The 20089-nt window shown below is 46.6% G+C and overlaps 1 protein-coding gene across 1 annotated transcript in view; it reads right to left on the bottom strand.

Moving 5' to 3' along the window:
- Positions 1–20089, bottom strand: part of LOC142580213 (DNA mismatch repair protein Msh6-like) — a 745039-nt gene that overhangs the window by 232600 nt on the left and 492350 nt on the right. Inside the window, exon 22 of the mRNA XM_075691108.1 lies at positions 9357–9526. Within this exon, the coding sequence (XP_075547223.1) occupies positions 9357–9526 (170 nt within the window). The remainder of the gene's footprint in view (positions 1–9356; positions 9527–20089) is intronic.

The raw sequence follows: 20089 nt of genomic DNA, 5'->3' as shown, positions 1-20089 counted from the left end.
TACGATGTTAGAACCATTGAGGAATACTATGCCGTGTCACCTGCTGCGATCAGCAAAGCCCCTATTGCGTGGAACATTCAAACATGTTTTCAAGCATTTGAGATACACGAAATTGACTTAAACTGACTCGAAGCGAGCGCATTGTGCACAATATTACTTTTCACACAAGTCGGAGGTGCCTGTACAGCTTTTGCCTAGCCAAATTCATGACCGCCTGCGCATGTGTGTGAGGCCAGAACCGTTTAGAAATCGTTTTATATCAAGTTACCCATCGTGATCAGCAAAGCACATTTACAGCGGACAAATCAAAGTTTTTAGGCATGTAGGGCCCTCTGGGTTCTACTTGTGGGCGAGATGGTAGCCTCGCCGCCTACGGGATTATCTGACTGAGCCATGTCGAATGCTCGGTTGCCTTAATCGAAAGTTTGAATCTCCCAGCTCCCTTTCTTTTTTTATTTGACGGCGGTGAGCGTGAATTTCACCTCCTCCAGTACACTACATCTGCAGGCTTGGAGGGATGCCTCACGCCGGCAAAACATGCCGAGAGCGAGTGGGGCTATACTAATCCAGGTACAACCAAATTAGGAAGGCCCACTAAGCTTCAACAAAGACGCTCCCTCACCAGAGCAGGATTGGCCACCCTGATGCAGTTTTTGGCCACAACCTCCTATATGAATACAACAATCAAACCATGGCCCTCAGTCCCCAGTGGCTGCAGAGCACCTGACCAAGGCGGCGGTCAGACCTGTAATGCAGCAGAGGGTGCTAAGAATGCATGAATACTTTGATTAGCGCAAAAAGACAGACACAAGAAAGACGACAGGACAAGGCGCTACTCTCAACTGACATCATTTTATTGCGTCACTCCTTTATAGACCGCTCAAACCAGAGGAACATGTGCAGTGAGCACCATGCGGTGGAGCCACCAACATCCGATCCCAAGAGCGCACCCATGCGACAGAATCCAAAAAACCAAATTCAGCGCTGTACAAGGTTAAGGAAGGCACACTAATGCACTGTGACCCCAATGACTGAATGAAAAATGCTTCTGATAACTCTCGGGCGGTGGTGTCACGACTCTTCTTCAAAATTGTGGTATCGCGAAACATGGGTTTGCACTTGCATGTTTTACAATGCTGAGCCAAATGCGAACCTGTGCCTGTTGGTATGGATTGCTCATGTTCTCTAAGGCGCTCGTTAACACAGCGGCCTGACTGCCCTACATACACTTTGCCACATGACAAGGGAATTTTATAAACCACACCGACACTGCAATCTACAAACTTCACGTGGTTCTTTTCACAATCAGGTTTTTTACTTGTTTTAGAAATACGGCTGCACAACATCGACAGTTTCTGAGGAGCGGCAAACACTACCGGAATTTTGTATCTAGTGGCGACATTCTTCAGATTGTGAGCCACTCTGTGGCAATACGGCACAACTTCAGGCCTTTTCTTTTGAGACCAAACGTCTCAAGTTCTTGTTGACAGCCTCAATGGCTTTTTTGGGAGCGCGCCACCTTAGACAGCTATGATCAAAAGGACAGTATCTTTCTTTAGAGACAATGAACTTCGGCTGTTGCTGAGTGACAAAGAGGGCGGTTTTGTAATAGCTCCGTCTGTGGTCTTCAACAAAAAAGCCATTGAGGCTGTCAACAAGAACTTCATTCTGGCAAATGAGAAAGCTCAAAAGGTAAAACGCAAAGCCATTTCTTTGTTGGAAAATATAGGCCTCACCAAGATTGTGAAAAATGTAAAACAATGTAAGGTACTTGCTCTAGAGGTTTTTTCACTGCGAAAACGCACAAACCGGATGTGCCTTTCCGTACAAAAGTCAGTGAAAACAACTGTTGGCAGGTTTTGGTTAGCCGCTTTTTGCAAAAAGAGTTGAAGCATTTAACTATTGACGATCCTTATGGCATAAAGGATTCTTTCGATGTTGTTTCCTTTCTGGAAGACAACCCTTCAGTAGCCGACATTTTTTCTATTGACGTCGAAGATCTTTCCTATTCGATACCGCATGATGAGCTGTTTCGCAGTGTGATGACGTGCATCGAAGAAAGTGGCGAGGTAGATTTTCGCAATGCGACCGGGTTTTCTTCGGAAGGTTTCATGTCCCTTCTTGAATTTTATTTAAGTGCAACTTTTATCCAGTTCCAAAATAACCTTTTTATCCAGAAAAATGGTGTGTGTATTGGTTCATGCGTGGCGCCTGCTCTTTGTAATATTTTTTTATCGTTTGTCGATCGCGCCCTTAAGAGTGCTTTAAACAATGACTCGGTTCAAATTTTTAGATATGTTGACGATTTTCTTGTTGTGATAAAACAGACTAACAACGAATGCTCCGTGACGGTAGCTGATATTTTAACTCTGTTCAATGACAATGGCAAAGGTTTAACTTTCACACATGAGCTATCTAGGGACGGTAAACTCCAGTTTTTGGATTTGCAGCTGTCCTTACAAACAGGCCACGCCTGTTGGATGTACTCGCCACGTGCACGTAAAGAACTTTTACCTTACGTGTCTGCGCACTCAAAGACTGTGAAACGCACCATTGCTTTGATGTGTTTAGAATCTTCCTTAAAGAAGTCTTGTCATCACTCTGCGAACATGAGTTTCATTGCACAGTTAAATAGGCTGCAGGCTGCTGGTTACCCAAGTGTGGTGGTGACGTCGGTCTCGGAGGTATTGCTTCAAAAACTGAAAGGGAAGCGGCATAAAAGTAACTGCAGCACACAAAAGAAAAGGCCTGAAGTTGTGCCGTATTGCCACAGAGTGGCTCACAATCTGAAGAATGTCGCCACTAGATACAAAATTCCGGTAGTGTTTTCCGCTCCTCAGAAACTGTCGATGTTGTGCAGCCGTATTTCTAAAACAAGTAAAAAACCTGATTGTGAAAAGAACCACGTGAAGTTTGTAGATTGCAGTGTCGGTGTGGTTTATAAAATTCCCTTGTCATGTGGCAAAGTGTATGTAGGGCAGTCAGGCCGCTGTGTTAACGAGCGCCTTAGAGAACATGAGCAATCCATACCAACAGGCACAGGTTCGCATTTGGCTCAGCATTGTAAAACATGCAAGTGCAAACCCATGTTTCGCGATACCACAATTTTGAAGAAGAGTCGTGACACCATCGCCCGAGAGTTATCAGAAGCATTTTTCATTCAGTCATTGGGGTCACAGTGCATTAGTGTGCCTTCCTTAACCTTGTACAGCGCTGAATTTGGTTTTTTGGATTCTGTCGCATGAGTGCGCTCTTGGGATCGGATGTTGGTGGCTCCACCGCATGGTGCTCACTGCGCATGTTCCTCTGGTTTGAGCGTCTATAAAGGAGTGACACAATAAAATGACGTCAGTTGAGAGTAGCGCCTTGTCCTGTCGTCTTTCTTGTGTCTGTCTTTTTGCGCTAATCAAAGTATTCATGGATTCGCACCAACTAGCCCGCCAACGCATTGTGCGGTGCTGAGAATCTCTGGGTCCGGACACGCCGCTAATGGAAACTGACCCTTGCAACATTTAACACCTGAACCCTCTCAAGTGAGGCTAGCTTAGCTGGACTTTTGAGGAACTATCAGACATTGCTTGGGATATCATCGGCCTTAGTGAGATTAGAAGAACTGGTGAGGCTTATACAGTGCTGACTAACAGCCATGTTCTCTGCTATAGAGGTCTCCCTGATAAGAAGCAATACGGAGTAGGATTCTTAATTCATAAGGACATAGTGGGCAACATTGACGAATTCTACAGCATTAATGAGAGGGTAGCCGTAGTTGTAATAAAACTTAAGAAGTATAGATCAAAACTATTACAAGCCTACGCTCCAACCTGCAGCCACGACGATGAGGGAGTAGATCTGTTTTATGGAGATGTTGAATTAGCAATGAGAAAAGTGCGAACTTGGTATAAAGTAGTAATGGGTGACTTTAATGCAAAAGTGGGGAATAAGCAGGCGGGTGAACAGACAATTGGCAACTACGGCGGTGATTCTAGAAAGGCTAGAGGAGATATTTTGACAGAATTCGCAGAAAGAAATAGGCTTCGAATAATGAATACCTTTTTCAGGAAGCGTAGCAACTGAAAGTGGACCTGGAAAGGCCCTAATTGTGAAACAAGACATGAAATCGATTTCATACTTTCTGCCGATCCCAGCATAGTACAGGATGTAGAAGTAATAGGGTGAAGTGCAGTGATCATAGATTAGTGAGGGCTAGGATTCACCTCAATTTGAAGAGAGAAAGATTAAAATTGGTCAAGAAGAAACAGGCCAACCTAGAGGCAGGAAGGGTAAATGCAGACAAATACAGCCTGGCACTTGCCAACAAATATGCAGCATTAGAACAGAGAGATGAAGATGACATAGAGCTAATGAATCAAACTGTAACTAGTACACTGGTTTCAGGGGCAGAAATTGAAGTGGTAGGCAAGGCACCAAGGCAACCAGTAGGCAAGCTATCCCAAGTAACAAAGGACCTAATAAAGAAACGACAAAGAATGCAAGTGTCCAACTCAAGAGATAAGATAGAATTTGCAGACTGTAAACTGATTAACAAGGCGAAAATAAGGGATACTCGAAATCATAATGTGAGAGAGGCAGAAGACGCCGCAAAAGACGGACACACCCTGAAATCAGTGAGAAGGAAACTTGGCATAGGACAAATTAAGATGTATGCACTGAAAGATAAGCAGGGTAGTATCATCAGGAATCTCGAAGGTATAGTAAAAGCCACGGAAGAATTCTATACTGACCTGTACAGTACCGTACAGTGCAGTACAGTACAGTACAGTACCCAGAGGAATCAGGATACCTCTACTAGAAACAGCAATGAACAGGACACAGAAACTCCTCCTATAACTTGTGATGAGGTCAGGAGGGCCTAGCAAGCCATGAAACGAGGAAAAGCGGCATTAAAAGATGGAATAACAGTTGATTTATTTAAAGATGGAGGAAACATAACATTTGGAAAACTGGCGGCTCTAGATACAAAGTGTCTATCGACTGCAAGGGTCCCATAAAATTGAAGAATGGAAACATTATACTAATCCACAAAAAGGGAGAGGTTAAAGCATTTAAAAACTATAGGCCCATTAACTTACTCCCAGTATTATATAAAATATTCACCAAAATAACCTCGAATAGAATAAGAGCAATACTGGACTTTAGTCAACCAAGGGAACAGGCTGGGTTCAGGAAGGGATACTCTACAATGGATCCCATCCATGCGATTAATCAGGTAATTGAGAAATCCACAGAGTACAATAAACCTCTCTATATGGCTTTCATAGATTACGAAAAGGTATTTGATTCAGTAGAGATACCAGCAGTCATACAGGCATTACGTAATTAAGTAGTACAGACCGCTTACATAAATACCTTGGAAAATATCAACAGAGATTCCACAGCCACCTTAATTCTACACAATAAAAGTAGGAAGATACCCATCAGACAAGGAGACACAATCTCTCCAATGTTATTCACTGCGTGCTTGGAAGAAGCACTCAAGCTACTAAACTGGGAAGGTTTAGGAGAAAGGATTGGCGGTGAATATCTCTTCGATTTGCCGATGACATTGCTCTATTCAGCAACACTACAGATGAGTTGCAACAAATGATAGAGGGCCTTAACAGAGAGAGCGTATGAGCGGGGTTAAAGATTAAGATGCAGAAGAAAAGATAATGACGAATGGTTGGGGAAGAGAACAAGAATTCAGGATCGCCAGTCAGCTTCTAGAGTCGGTGAAGGAGTAGTTTACCTAGGTCAATCACAGGAAACATTGATCATGAGAAGGAAATTCATAGGAGAATAAAAATGTGTTGGATAGAATATGGCAGACATTGTCAGCTTCTGACTGGAAGCTTGCCATTAGTATCATTGAAAAGGAAGGTGTACAATCAGAGCATTTTACCGGTGCTGACATGTGGCGCAGAAACTTAGAGACTGACAAAGAAGCTTGAGAACAAGTTAAGGATCACGCAAAGAGCGATGGAATGAAAAATGCCAGGCATAACTTTAGGAGACAGAAAGAGAGCAGTTTGGATCAGAGAGCAAACAGGTATAGACGACATTCTAATTGACATGAAGAGAAAAAAATGGTGCTTGGCAAGTCATGTAATGCGCAGGGTAGTCAACCATTGGACCATTAGGGTTACTGAATGGATACCAAGAGAAGAGAAATGCAGTCGAGGACGGCAGAGGACTAGGTGGAGCGATGAAATTAGGAAATTTGCGGCCGCTGGTTGGAATCGGTTGGCACAAGACAGGGATAATTGGAAATCGCAGGGGATGAGGCCTTTGTCCTGAGCGGACATAAAATAGGCTGATGATGAAGATTATGGTGATGATGAAATACAAGTAATTTCCCCTATGTCTTCCTTGGTGTCTTCGTTTGTTGGCTTCTCATGATATGAAACATACTGCTATTGTAACATCACTACGCAAAACTATAAACATTGGCTGCATTCCCCTTCTCAATCCGATACTACTGCCACTAAGCCCCCTCAATAAAACTAAAGGCAGTGGCATTCATCTATCTTTGGACCAGAGCCCTCCAGCGAGGGCAGGCGATGAGGACTGCACATCCTTATTCGTGGAGCAGAGTCACATGGCGGTGCTCGCGCCACCAACTTTTTGTTTTCTTGATTCCTTGTTTTTAGTTGTGTTGCTGCCATGACGCTTGTAGCCACCGTACTGTGCGGCTTAAGCCAATGCATGCGGTGTCTTTCGGCACAGCACAGCAGTACAGATCAGGTGCATGGTTCAAGCACTGACAAAAGAAAGGTTGCTGTCATCCTCTATATACACGGGTTCTCCCATAGATTAAAGAAGATTGCCGGAAGGACCGGCATCAACATTCTATTTTTGGCCCCTAATAAATTGGTCAGCCTATGTAGAAACCCAAGGCCAGAAAGAATCGCACATACCGCATGTGAAAAAAAACATAAAGACAAATTCATTGATTGCATCGCAGGTGTGGACGATCCTACATTGGTCAAACAGGCAGATGCATAAATGACATGCGACGAGAACACAATAACAAAGTAAACAACATGGCTGCTGATAGCTTTCTTGCCATTCATTGCCAGAGATGCAAATGCAAACCTAGATTTAAAGAAACAGTCATCATGAGTAGAAGCAGGTGTGATGACATGCTTGATAATAGAAGCTAGACACATATCAACATTCGGCAACGCATGCGTCAGTAAACCTTCCATTTCATTTTTCTCAAAAGAGCTCAATTATCTTTGTTCGCACTGAATGTGTACATGTCTGTGAATATGCGAGTCAGAAAACTGCTTATGTGTGGTTCCCGGTTTATTTTTTTGTTCATTTTTACTGAAATTTTACATGTGCTGTATGACGTTTCGAGGGTGTATATATAGTGACAAGAACGGGAAATAAATCTGTTGTTGAAAGTTAGCGCTCTGTATCAGATGTGCCTTTCTGTTGTCCTTGTTCAGCTTGCGCTACAACAAAATAAGATATGTCGTCATCGAAGTTTCTCTTGCGTGGTGCTTTGTTATGAAGTATGAAGAATGGAAGAATGGGGTTGCCTTGCATCTAGTGGCTTTCACACATCAGTGATTTGAAGGATCTTATGGATGCAAGATTGGCTGTTGTGAACTAAAGGGTGAATGGCGCTGCTTCCGGGAGACTTGGCTGTAAGGCCACTTGAGAATAGTGGGCCCGGCTGCTGTGCTTCAATACAGCACGCTAACCCACTGATGTTCTACATGCAGGTGTCACTTCCCACGATGATCCACGTTCTGTTCCCTGCCTTGGCTATGGTTTTTCTAGACGTACCCCAACCGCATCCTGCCTGGCATGTCGACTACGACACAATTGTTTTGCAGACTACGACACAAAGTATGCCATCAATTGTTGCTTTATAAATTAAGTCATCTTAATCTTTCCTTCTCAACCGCAGGCAGTTTGTTTTCACTAATGGCACAACTTCACCGCTTACTAACATACTATCTGGTGTACCACAAGGATCCGTCCTCGGACCCCTTCTATTCTTAATTTATATTAATGACCTTCCGTCCACCCTATCTTCTGCCAGCCACCTTCTTGCTGACGACTGTGTAATTTTCCGCAAAATATGTAACCTCAACGACATTAATACTCTCCAGACCGATCTTAATTTGGTCTCTAACTGGTGTAAAACTTGGAAAATGGAATTAAATATTAACAAATGTAAGTTCATGCGTGTTTCTCGCTGCTCTAGCACTCCCCCTTCTTCTTATTGTCTTAATGGCATTCCTCTTGATTCCGTCACATCATATAAATATCTAGGCGTACATATATCACGAAACTTAACATGGAATGCCCATACTGAATACGTTACCAATAACGCTAATCACATGTTAGGGTATTTACGTCGCAACTTCTCTGCTGCTCCTTCGTCCTTAAAACTCCTACTTTATAAATCACTAATAAGACCTAAACTTGAATACGCGTCATCTATATGGGACCCTGGGCATGAAAATCTTATATATTCTCTTGAACTTATACAAAATAACTCCGTTCGCTTCATTTTTTCAAATTACAACCGTACTGCAAGTATCACAGCCATGAAAACTAACCTTTCTCTCCCATCTTTAAGATCTCGTCGGAAAATCAGTCGCCTCACTCTATTCCACAAGGTATATCATCACGTCACGCTACATGGCGATCTTATTGCACCACCAGAATACATCTCCCATCGCACTGATCATCGGCACAAGGTTGGCATTCAAAAATGCAAAACTAAAGCTTGTTTTCAGTCATACCTTCCCCAGACATCTGTCGAATGGAACCGCCTCCCTCCCGATATTGCAGCCATCGAGGATAACCAACGATTTCGTGATGCACTAACAACCTTTGTTTGTTTTGGAGAATGTTGAAATTATGTCCTAACAAAATTCACTGTATTGTATTTATTGTCTTTGTAACCTATATTACCCACTCCCCTCTGTAATGCCTTTGGCCCTGAGGGTATAATAAATAAATAAATAAATAAATAAGTAAATAAATAAATATCTCAAACAAATATCTCAAAACTGGTGTCATCCTAAATATGAAATCTAAGTGGATACGCTTTGCAAACGCTTCATCAGCACCAATTTGTTAATGGGTATATGAGCCGTAAGGCAATTCATTAAAAAGTTAATTAGTGCAATTTTATTTAGTCGATTATGCATTTATATTCGTTGGCACGGGATGTAATGTTAGCCCTTGAGTAAACTAGTACAATGACTAGAATTATGCTAAGTGCCACAAGTGATTTTTTAAAAATTTGTATAGTTAAAAGAAGAACACGCACTTGGTATATACTGGCAGTGTGAACAGGCAAGTGTGTGCTCAGCTGCATTGACCACAACTACCTGTAGCCCTTGCGCTGTCCCTGAAGCTGGTAGGAAGAGTCAGCACGCCGGGCACAGGACTCGGGCACTTCGATCTGGAAGCGGTTCTTGCCCGAGCCCACAAAGGAGGCCTTGCAGTTGAAGTGGCGGCTTTGCTGCCCCAGGTAGTCCTGCAGGGCCTTGTTTGCCTCCTGCAACATTGGATCCAGCACACTGTGGTGGCCAGCAAGTTCATGGGAAATACACGCAGAAGGAGAACAGAAGAACTTCAGTTTGGCCTAGTTGGCATTGCAGAAAACCCACCTTTATTTTTTAAGCATTAGCATATTTATGATACTTCATGCACTTTCTGGGCGCTATCTATCTATTACAGCGTTTGAAACCAACCCCCGGACCCATCTTGGGCCACCAAGTATGCCATCCTCATAATCAGCCTGGCTACGCCCACTGCAGGGCAAAGGCCTCTCCTATTAGAGCAAGCGACGCCCCCTCGGGCATAATCTTCGTTGGCCCGCCAGGCTCGGTGGCCTACCATGCTTGGTATAGGCAACATTGGGCACCACATCCAATAAACACCGATGAGCACAGCTGCTCGGGGTTAGTCATTGTTTGTCACCACCACGGTGCGGAGCGTCTATCTAACGGAGGGTGCCTCGAGCCCTCCCTATTTCACGAGCCCGGGCGGATTGTGACACTGGTGACGAGTACCCACGGATCAGCCAGTGCTGTTGCGAGCGGCGAAACGCCGCTCCCTGTCGCTGCCACATGCCGCTGTACGGAAGGCTGGAGCTGTTTCAGGGAGATGGGTCCACCTGGCCAATTTACAAGGAACAAGTCCAAGTGTTCTTCCGAGCAAACGACACACCCGAGGCCAAACAGCGGCACATTTTCCTGACCAGCTGCGGGACCCGCATCTTCAGTCTCCTGCTCGACCTTCTCAAACCAGCCACGCCGCATGCTAAGACACTGGGTGAGCTGCTCGCCATACTGCGCTCACATTTCAACCCAGCACCATCCACACTAATGGAGCGTTTCTGTTTTTAACAATCGGAGCCGGCGGGAAGGAGAGAGCCTCGGGCAGTTCTTTGCTGCGCTACGGGGGTAAGCGAGTGCCTGCATTTTCGGGGACCAGCTGGACTCACTGCTCCAGGATCGTTTCGTCTGCGGCATCAACAACCCCGCCATGCAGACGCGACTCCTGCAGTTTCCCGATCCCTCGCTGCCCGATGCCGTGAAGGCAGCGCTGGCAATGGAAACTGCCGCCAAGGACACCGGCGAGATTGCCCGTGCGACTGGCTCACCGTTGGCGGAAGCGGCGGTCAACAATTTGGTGACAAAGGGTAGTGCCTGTCGTCGCTGTGGTGGTACCCACTCCGCTTCAAAGTGCCAGTTCTCTCAAGCACAATGCTTCACGCAGCAGCAGCAGCCTGGTTCAAACCCAATTACCACACAAGCCCGCGGCCAGGGTAGCCGTCGCAAGCGTATGCGGCAGGGGCGTGCGGCAGCAGGCTCAAGTTTTACCGCGGCCAGGCTCCACGTTGTGGCCGAGGACCCTCGGATTTTTGACATGTGGCACACAGGCTTTGTTCTGTTGTCTGTGCTGCCGTACATGCTGACCGCTGAAGTCTGTGGGCACCCCATTTCCATGGAGCTGGACACAGGGGCCAGCGTGTCAGTAATGGCCGGGAAACAGTTCAAATGTACATTTCCCGGCGTGTCCATTGGGCGTGATGCTGCGCAGCTACTCCAGGCAGCTCTCCCAGGTCCAGGGTCAGGCACAGGTCAGCGTTCGCTTTGGCGACAGCGAGGCAACCCTTCCCCCTTACATAACCAAGGGGTCGTCGCCGACACTGCTGGGCCGAAACTGGATTCATACACTGGGTGTTCGTCTGCCAGAGTACCAGGAAGCCTGCATGCGGTGAAAGGCGTCCCCAGCCTCCTGACCGAGTTCAAGTCCCTGTTCCAGCCAGGGGTGGGCACAATCGTCGGCACGACAGCTGACATCTATGTATCTGAGGGCGCCCGGCCACGTTTTTTTCAAGGCTCGCACACTGCCATTCCTGGGAAGGACGGGGTCACCCAGGAGCTGCAACGGTTACGGTGAGAGGGCATCGTGGTGCCCAGACATCTGAACGGGCCGCTCCCACCATATCAGTCCTCAAGCGAGATGGCAGTGTCAGGATGTGCGGGGATTTCAATGTTATCAAGAACACTGTCGTTACCGTTGAGAAGTACCCGTTGCCCCAGATTGAAGATCTCTCGTCAGCATTGTGCAGTACACAGAAGTTAACCAAGCTCGACTTCAGAAATGCTTAACCGCAGCTGGTGCTCCAGGATGCCTCCCAGAAGGATGTCACAATATCGAAAACTTTGGGGGTCTTCCAAGACACGTGCTCACCGTTTGGCGTAGCCTCAGCCCCGGGCATATTTCAGAAGGAGATGGACAACCTCTTCAGGGGCATGAGGCACGTGGCGGTGTATTTGGATGACATTCTGATTACTGGCAGCGACGACGGGGACCACCTGCAGAACCTGCACAACGCTCTGGCACGACTGCAGGACGCTGGTCTCAAGTTCAAGCTGGAAAAGTGCATTTTCCTGGCTCCCAGTGTTAAGTACTTGAAACATGTCATTTCCCAGCCAGGCCTAGCCCCGCCTCCCCACAAAGTTGATGCTGTGCTCAAACCGCCTAAGCCCCAGAACAAGAAGGAGCTTCAGAGCTACCTCTGCCTCATCAACTTCTACAGGAGTTTCCTGCCAAACCTGTCGGAGCATCTACAGCCGCTCCATCTTCTGCTTCAAGATGGTCAGCAATGGCTATGGAAGAAGGAACAGGACCGGGCCTTCCAGCGCAGCAAGGAGCTAATCACCAAGGATCCAGGGCTGGCACACTTTGATCCTTCCAAGCTTGTCGTCCTGACCGTAGATGCGTTGCTGTACGGTGTGGGTGCCGTCCTGGCGCACAGGGACAAGGATGGCCAGGAACGCCCTATGTCGTTTCCCTCTCGTCGGCTTCATGCTGTAGAGCAACGCTACAGCAAGCTGGACAAGGAAGGTTTGCCCTCATGTTCCGTGCCGAACGCTTGCACCAGTATCTGTGGCGCCGGAAGTTCGAGGTGGTCACAGACCACAAGCCGCTGTTGGGGCTGCTGAGGCCTGACCAGGCAGCTCCTGTGCAGGCATCACCTCGAGTGGTGTGCTGGGCCTTGAGGCTGGCAGCTTAGAGTTACCAGCTGGTTTACCGTCCGGGAAAGGACCTGGGACCTGCTGATGCCCTGAGCCACTTGCCCCTGCCAGAGGCGCCTGATCTGTTCCAGAACCTGCTAAAGTGTTCATGCTGGAGCACACATACCCGGAGGTGCTCTCCAGATCTGCGGTATCGCAAGCGACCAGCCGGGACCCAGTCCTGTCTCAGGTGGTCTAGGCGGTGTCCCGTGGGGAGGAATTGGTTTAGCAGGCCTATAGCCACAAGGCCGCTGAGCTGAGGTTGCAGCAGGGCTGCCAACTGTGGGGTTTGAGGTTGGTGATCCCACAATGTCTCCGGTCCAGGGTTCTGCAGTTGCTGCACGCGGGTCATCCAGGGATAGAAAGACCAACGTGGTGGCCCGGTCCCATGTTTGGTGGCCTGGCCTGGACCAGGCCATTGCTCACATGGTGCAGAGCTGCCAAATGTCCCAGGAGCATCAGCGAACCTCACGTCATGAGGAAATCACCTCCTGGCTGTTCCCACAGAGACCCTGGTCCCACGTACATGTGGGTTTTGGGGGACCTTTCAAGGGCCATTACTTCCTGGTGGTGGTGGACACCTTTCCGAAGTGGGTGGAGGTTCTACCTGTCACCACTCCATCAGCAGGCGCAACCACTGCAGCGCTACAACAGGTCTTCGCCGCCCAGGGGTTGCCAGACGTCATCGTGTCCGACGATGGTCCCGCATTCACCGGCACAGAGTACCTGGCCTGGCTGACGAATAATGGAATCCACTGGATGATGGTTCCGCCATACCACTCTGCTTCAAATGGAGCAGCTGAGCGGGTGGCGCAAACCATCAAGGACAAGCTCAAGAAGAGCCAGACTGGAAATTTCCAGACGCAGATTGCCTGGATATTGTTTCAGTACCGGACCACACCCCACTATGTCACTGCCCGTGCCCCCTGTGAGCTCCTGCTGGGTAGGATGGTGAAAACACCCTTGGACGTCTTGCATCCGGACCTCCGATACACAGTGGTGCTGAAGCAGAATCTGGCTGCTGACCAAGGGTGTCGTCCCGGGCTTTTGCCAGAGTTGGGAGCTCTGGTTTTCGCCAGGAACTTTCGTCCTGGCCACCCAGGTCTGCCGGACAGATGGTGTCTCCTGCCAGCGCCTCATCGCTGCTCGTCCGCATGTCACACGGGGCCACGTGGCACAGACACGCCGACCATGTTAAGACCTCGCCTCAGAACCTGGCCATCACCCTCGACTGCCACTTCCGAGTTCTAGCCCGCAAGAGGACTAGCGGCAGCACCAGTCGCTTCCAGCGGAGCACCGTTCACTTTGGAGGCGGCAAGCGTTGCCAGTGGTGCAGTGCCCGTTGGGCCGATGTCGAGCCCGTCACCACTCACAAGGCTGACCACTGCAGACACTCCGGATGGAGCGAGGCTGTCTCGGGAAGCACCCGGCATTGCCACACCTGGACTCTCAACACCGGTGTCCAGGCAGAGTACTCGACGGCGGAGGTCAACGGATCGTTACTCACCTGGGTAGCAGGCACTGCGTCCCAGCTAGGGCGAAGGCAGAGCCTTGCACATTTAACTTGGATGTTCGTTGTTGACAAACAAACTGGGGGTAAGGGGGTGTAACAAGCTTCGTTGGCCCGCCAGGCTCGGTGGCCTGCCAGACTTATGAAATAATGGTAACTTCAATCAACACTGACGAGCACAGCTGCTCGGCAGTCAGTCATCGTTCACCAACACTACGCTACGGAGCATTTGTCCAACGGAGGTTGCCTCGAGCCCTCCCTCGTTCAGGAACCCAGGCGGAGCGTGACACCCATACTTCTCCAACTACCCCGGTCATGTGCTAATTGTGGGCTTGTTGTCCCTGCAAACTTCTTAATCTCATCCGCCCACCTAACTTTCTGCCGCCCTCTGCTACGCTTCCCTTCCCTTGGAATCCATTCTGTAACTCTTAATGACCACTGGTTATCTTCCCTCCTCATAACGTGTCCTGCCCATGCCCCCCCCCTCCCATTTTTTGTTTCTTGATTTCAACTAAGATATAATTAACTCGCGTTTGTTCCCTCACCCAATCTGCTCTTTTCTTATCCCTTAACATTACACCCATCATTCTTCTTTCCATAGCTCGTTGCATCGTCCTCAATTTCAGTAGAACCTTTTTTGTAAGCCTCCAAGTTTCTGCCCCATAGGAGAGTACTGGTAAGACACAGCTGTTATACACTTTTCTCTAGAGGGATAATGGCAACCTGCTGTTCATGACCTGAGAATGTCTGCCAAATGCACCCCAGCCCATTCTTAGTCTCCTGATTATTTGAGTCTCATGATACGAATACGCGGTCACTACCTGCCCTAAGTAGGTGCATTCCCTTACCACTTCCAGTGCCTCGCTACCTATCGTAAACTGCTGTTCTCTTCTGAGACTGTTAAACATAACTTTAGTTTTCTGCTGATTAATTTTTAGAATCACCCTTCTGCTTTGCCTGTCCAGGTCAGTGAGCGTGCATTGGAATTGGTCCCCGGAGTTACTAAGCAAGGCAATATTATCAGCGAATCACAAGTTACTAAGGTATTCTCCATTAACTCTTATCCCCAATTCTTCCCAATCCAGGTCTCTGAATACCTCCTGTAAACACGCTGTGAATAGCATTGGAGAGATCGTATCTCCCTGCCTAACGTCTTTCTTTATTGGGATTTTGTTGCTTTCTTTATGGAGGACTACGGTGGCTGTAGAGCCGCAATAGATATCTTTCAGTATTTTTACATATGGCTAGTCTACACCCTCATTTCGTAATGTCTGCATGACTGCTGAGGTTTCGACTGAATCAAACGCTTTCTCGCAATAAATGAAACCTATACATAAGGGTTGGTTATATTCCGCACATTTCTCTGTCACCTGATTGATAGTGTGAATATGGTCTATTGTTGAGTAGCCTTTATGAAGTCTTGCCTGGTCCATTGGTTGACAGAAGTCTTCGACGCCCTTGTTATATATGGTGATAGTGTGCGGGATGAGAAAACTGTGTGTTCTGCTTTTAATAACCATTTTAAGAATGCGTACACAAGTGATGATGGCTGTTTACCATGATTCATAATCGGAACAGCTCGAACAAGATGACAATGGAGTGAAAGGACACAGAACGAGAGCTGACTCACAACTACATTTACTGAAACACACATCTGGTAAGCGACACAAGCGATCACATGGTCAATCGAGGAACGCACAACCAGGCCACGTGTATCCAGGGCATCTGTATTGAGCGGAACGGCTCGTGGTGCATTAGCCAGCCTTCGATCATGCTTTCTCAGCAGGAATTAACGTACCTAGATAGCTCGGTACGGTAACAGATGCCCTGTGTACACATGGCCCGGTTGTGCATTCCTCAATTGACCATGTGATTTGCTTGTGTCACTTATATACCTGATGTGTGTTTCAGTAAACGTAGTTGTGAGTCAGCGCTTGTCCCGTGTCCTTTCACTCCGTTGCCGTCTTGTTCGCACTGTTCCCATTATGAAAGTATACCAACTCACTTAACTTTCCGCTTTAATACCGTTTACCATGCTTTTCTGCTGAACTTCCTTACCTTCTAGACATTGTTATTTCGGAACAGGGTATTCTAAATTAATTCTTGCTTGACAGTAAAAAATCTCCAGGACCAGATGATTCCGAACTGTTTATTAAAGCATTAAGCTGAATGGTGTGCAAAATACCTGTACTTTCTATTTGCAAGGTCAGTCAACGAAGGATCATTACTGGAAGACTGGAAAATTGCTAGAATAAAACAGTTACATAAATCAGAGGATAAATCTCGCATCAAAATTTACAGACCGATTTTATTAATATCAACATCTTGTAAGCTCTTAGAACATATAATTCATAAACATATAACTGGTTTTCTAGATGAACATAACATTTTTATAAGCAAGCAGCATGGTTTGAGATGTGGCCTTTCGACGACTACTCAACAACTTGAAATCATACATGACTTTGCTAGCAATGTAAACAAAGGGAAACAAACAGATGCAATATTCGTGGATTTCAGCAAGGCGTTTATTAGGGTGTCTCATGTTAACTTGCTTCCTAAGCTAGGAGCTGTGCTTAAAATTGATAAAATATTAGCATGGATTAAAGCCCACCTTACAAACCGCCATCAGTTTGTTACTGTAAATAAAACAACCTCTGATATAGCTGCTGTCGATTCTGGCATCCCACAGGGATCCATTCTTGGCCCCCTTTTCTTTTTGTTATATATAAATAGTATTGTCACTAAGCTCTCTGTTAAAATCAGGCTTTACACTGACGACTGTTCTGCACGATGAAATAACAATGGAAGAAGACCAACTCAGGTTAAACAGGTATTTTAGTAAGGTAGTTGAGTGGTGTGAACAATGGCAAATGTGTATCAATTTAGAAAAGAAAGGATATATGCAGATAACTTTAAAAAAGAAGCCACTGCTATATTGCTATGGCACAAAAAACACTTTTTGTCAGAGGTAACGGAATGTAAGTACCTTGGCTTGTACAAAACAAAGGCTCTTTCCTGGTTAAAGCACTTTGACACAGTAACAGCAAACTGTTGCCGCAAGTTGTTTCTTCTAAGACGCGTATTAAAATCCTCCATGCTAACAGTACGTCTATTGGCATATAAAACACTTGCCCGCCCCGTTTTAGAATATGCTGTAGTTATATGGGACCCATACACTAAAACCGATATTGGAAAGCTAGAAAGCTTACAGAAACAGGCACTTCGATTCATGTACAATACATATGGGCGTAGTTCTATTACTAACCTTTTATCTCGGAGCGGCTTGCTTTCTATAAGTGATAGAAATCGTTTATGTCGTTTAAAATTCTTTTTCCAACTAATAAATGGTCACTACAACATCGATACATCTCACATTACCACCTATACAACAGGTTACGCTACCAGACAGCGACACTCACTAGCTGTAACTCAATTTACAACACATGGCAACTGCTTTAAGTACTCCTTTTTTCCTAGAACTATAGTAGATTGGAATAAGCTGGCCGATAAAACTGTAACCCAGTACTCATTATCACTTTTTGAGAAATATCTTTAATAAAAATCATTTTTTTACACTTGCTGAGATTGTTAGTGATAGGACTGTTTGACTGTATGATTGCAAAAATAGCTGAAGTAACCTTGAACTTCCTGGTCATCATGACTGGATGTAGGGGCATAGGCCTGTACGACCTTCAATTTGTACCTCTCATTAAGTTTCACAACAAGACCTGCCACCCTCTCGTTAACGCTGTAGAATTCCTGTATGTTACCAGTCATATCCTTAATCAGGAATCCGACTCCTAGTTCTCGTCTCTCCGCTAAGCCCCAGTAGCACAGGACGTGCCCGCTTTTTAGCGCTGTACATGCTTCATTTGTTCTCTTAACCTCACAGAGCCCTATTATATCCCGCTAATTCCTAATAGCACTGCTAGACTCACCTCCTTAGATAAGGTTCTAACGTTAAACGTTACCAGGTTAAACATTCCAATGGCGACCTGTCCGGATCCAGAGATTCTTAGTATGCTCTGCTGCGTCACAGGTCTGACCGCTGCCGTGGTCAGTTGCTTTGCAGCTGCTGGGGACTAAGGGCTGGGGTTTGATTGTTGTATTCATGTAGGAGGTTGTGGCCAAGTACTGCACCAGGGTGGCCAATCCTTAGAACGACAGAAAGCTGAGCAAGTTGCATAATGGCCAATCCTGCTCTGATGAGGGAGTGCATTACCGGTTCTGGTCCCTGGGATCAGGCCACACTCCAGGCCTGTTTATGCAATTTTATCAACACGGGGATTTTTTTTATCCGGTGGAAAATTGCGCGGCACCGGGATTTGAACCACGGTCCTCTTGCACGTAAGGCGGATGCTCTACCTCTATGCCGTTGCTGCACCATGAAGTTAATTAAGGCACAGTTAAATAATATATAGTTAATTAGGACACTCGAACCCATGACCTTAGGTGGGAGTCGCACCTTCTACCTTTGGTGGGTGTCACACCCACAACCTTTGGTCATAAAAAGCTAGTACAGTAGAACCCCGCTGTTACGTTCCTCACTGCTGCGTTTTCCCGGCTGCTACGTCGTTTTCATCCGGTCCCGGCATTGCTTCCATAGGATCCAATGTATAAGGAACCCCGCTGTTACGTAGTAGCTTTGAAAACATTCCCGCATGATACGTCGCAACTTAGCACGCCGAACCCGCCTGGGCTAAAGTAGGCAACGCGCTCCAACCACCATTTTGGCTTTTGACGAGTTTTGGCCAGGCTTGGCTATAGAACTGGCTGCAAGAAGCCGCACGCCAGTTCGAGAGGCCGCCACTAAGTGGCCATTCGTGAAAAATGCTCTCACTATCATCACTGTGGTTACGGTCACCGCGTGGTTTTTGGACGGGTTGGGAGAGGCGGAGAGGCCCACACGTCACTCTTTGTGAAGCTAAAGTGAAGCCAGAAGTTGGCGTTGCTCCGCAAACTCCGGTGTTGCTCCGCCGCATGACTACGCCAAAGAGGGCGAAATTTCCCGCGGATTCGTCCGTTGCCATTGCCGTGGCGCGGTGACGACGAGGAGCACGAGCCGTATGATGCCGGGGAGTTGCCAAATTTTAGCTTTGGAGAAGCCGTCGCGGCTCTCGACCTCCTCCGCAGGCACCTCACAGCGACGCTGACAGCAGTGCGGCCTTCCAGGCTATTGAGAAACGTGTAGTGACTTCTAGCGAGTGAAAGAAACGGCAAGCCACCATTCTGGAATCTTTTAACTCCTAAGCGCACTCTGTGGAATTAAATTGTCTATAGTTTAAGCTGCACTTTTTTCATTCATTTTCGGAGCTTTCCTCACTGTTGCGTTTTCCCAGCTGTTACGTTTTTTGTCCCCGGTCCGGTGAAAAACATATGAATGGGGTTCTACTGTATTAAGAAGTAACAATGCATTCGAATAAGAATGTCAAGTAACTTAATGAATATCTCTTGAGCATGCAGGATTTCACCTTCACCCTCATTGGCGTATGCTAAAGTGACTGTCAGGTTTTTTTAGTTTTTTTATTTAGTGCTAATGCATTACTGTCAAGTAGTTTATAAGTGCTAATGCATTACATAGTGAGCTGGATTCTGCCACAATTAGTGGTGGTCAAGCCAGTTTAGGATTTGGAGCAATTTTTGGAGCACTGAAAATGTCGTTTCGGAGCAGTTTGGGAGCAGTCACACCAACATTTTGAAGTAGTTTCGGAGCAGAAAGACTGCTCTTTTTGAAACACTTGGAGTAGTACAGCAGTAATGTCTAGCCATTTGGCAAAGCTTATTACAGTGCAATCACTAAGTGCTGCTGAACAGTGGAGCAATGCACAAAGCCAACAGTGACCAATGATCTCGCCTCCCCACGGACGGTATATCATGCACGGTATGTTGCAAACATTTATATTTTAATAGGCAAGGAACCTACTTTTGTAAACAATTAAATAAAATTTTGTAGGCTAAAGAGAACAAAGATATGTGTCTGGGTGCAAGACAGACCTAAAATTACAAATGAGCTAGAATA

The sequence above is a fragment of the Dermacentor variabilis genome, chromosome 4 (genome assembly GCF_050947875.1).
Source record: "Dermacentor variabilis isolate Ectoservices chromosome 4, ASM5094787v1, whole genome shotgun sequence".
In the NCBI taxonomy this organism is placed as follows: domain Eukaryota; kingdom Metazoa; phylum Arthropoda; class Arachnida; order Ixodida; family Ixodidae; genus Dermacentor; species Dermacentor variabilis.
The sequence above is the reverse complement of the archived record's forward strand: the minus strand, read 5'-3'. Positions and strand labels throughout refer to the sequence as shown.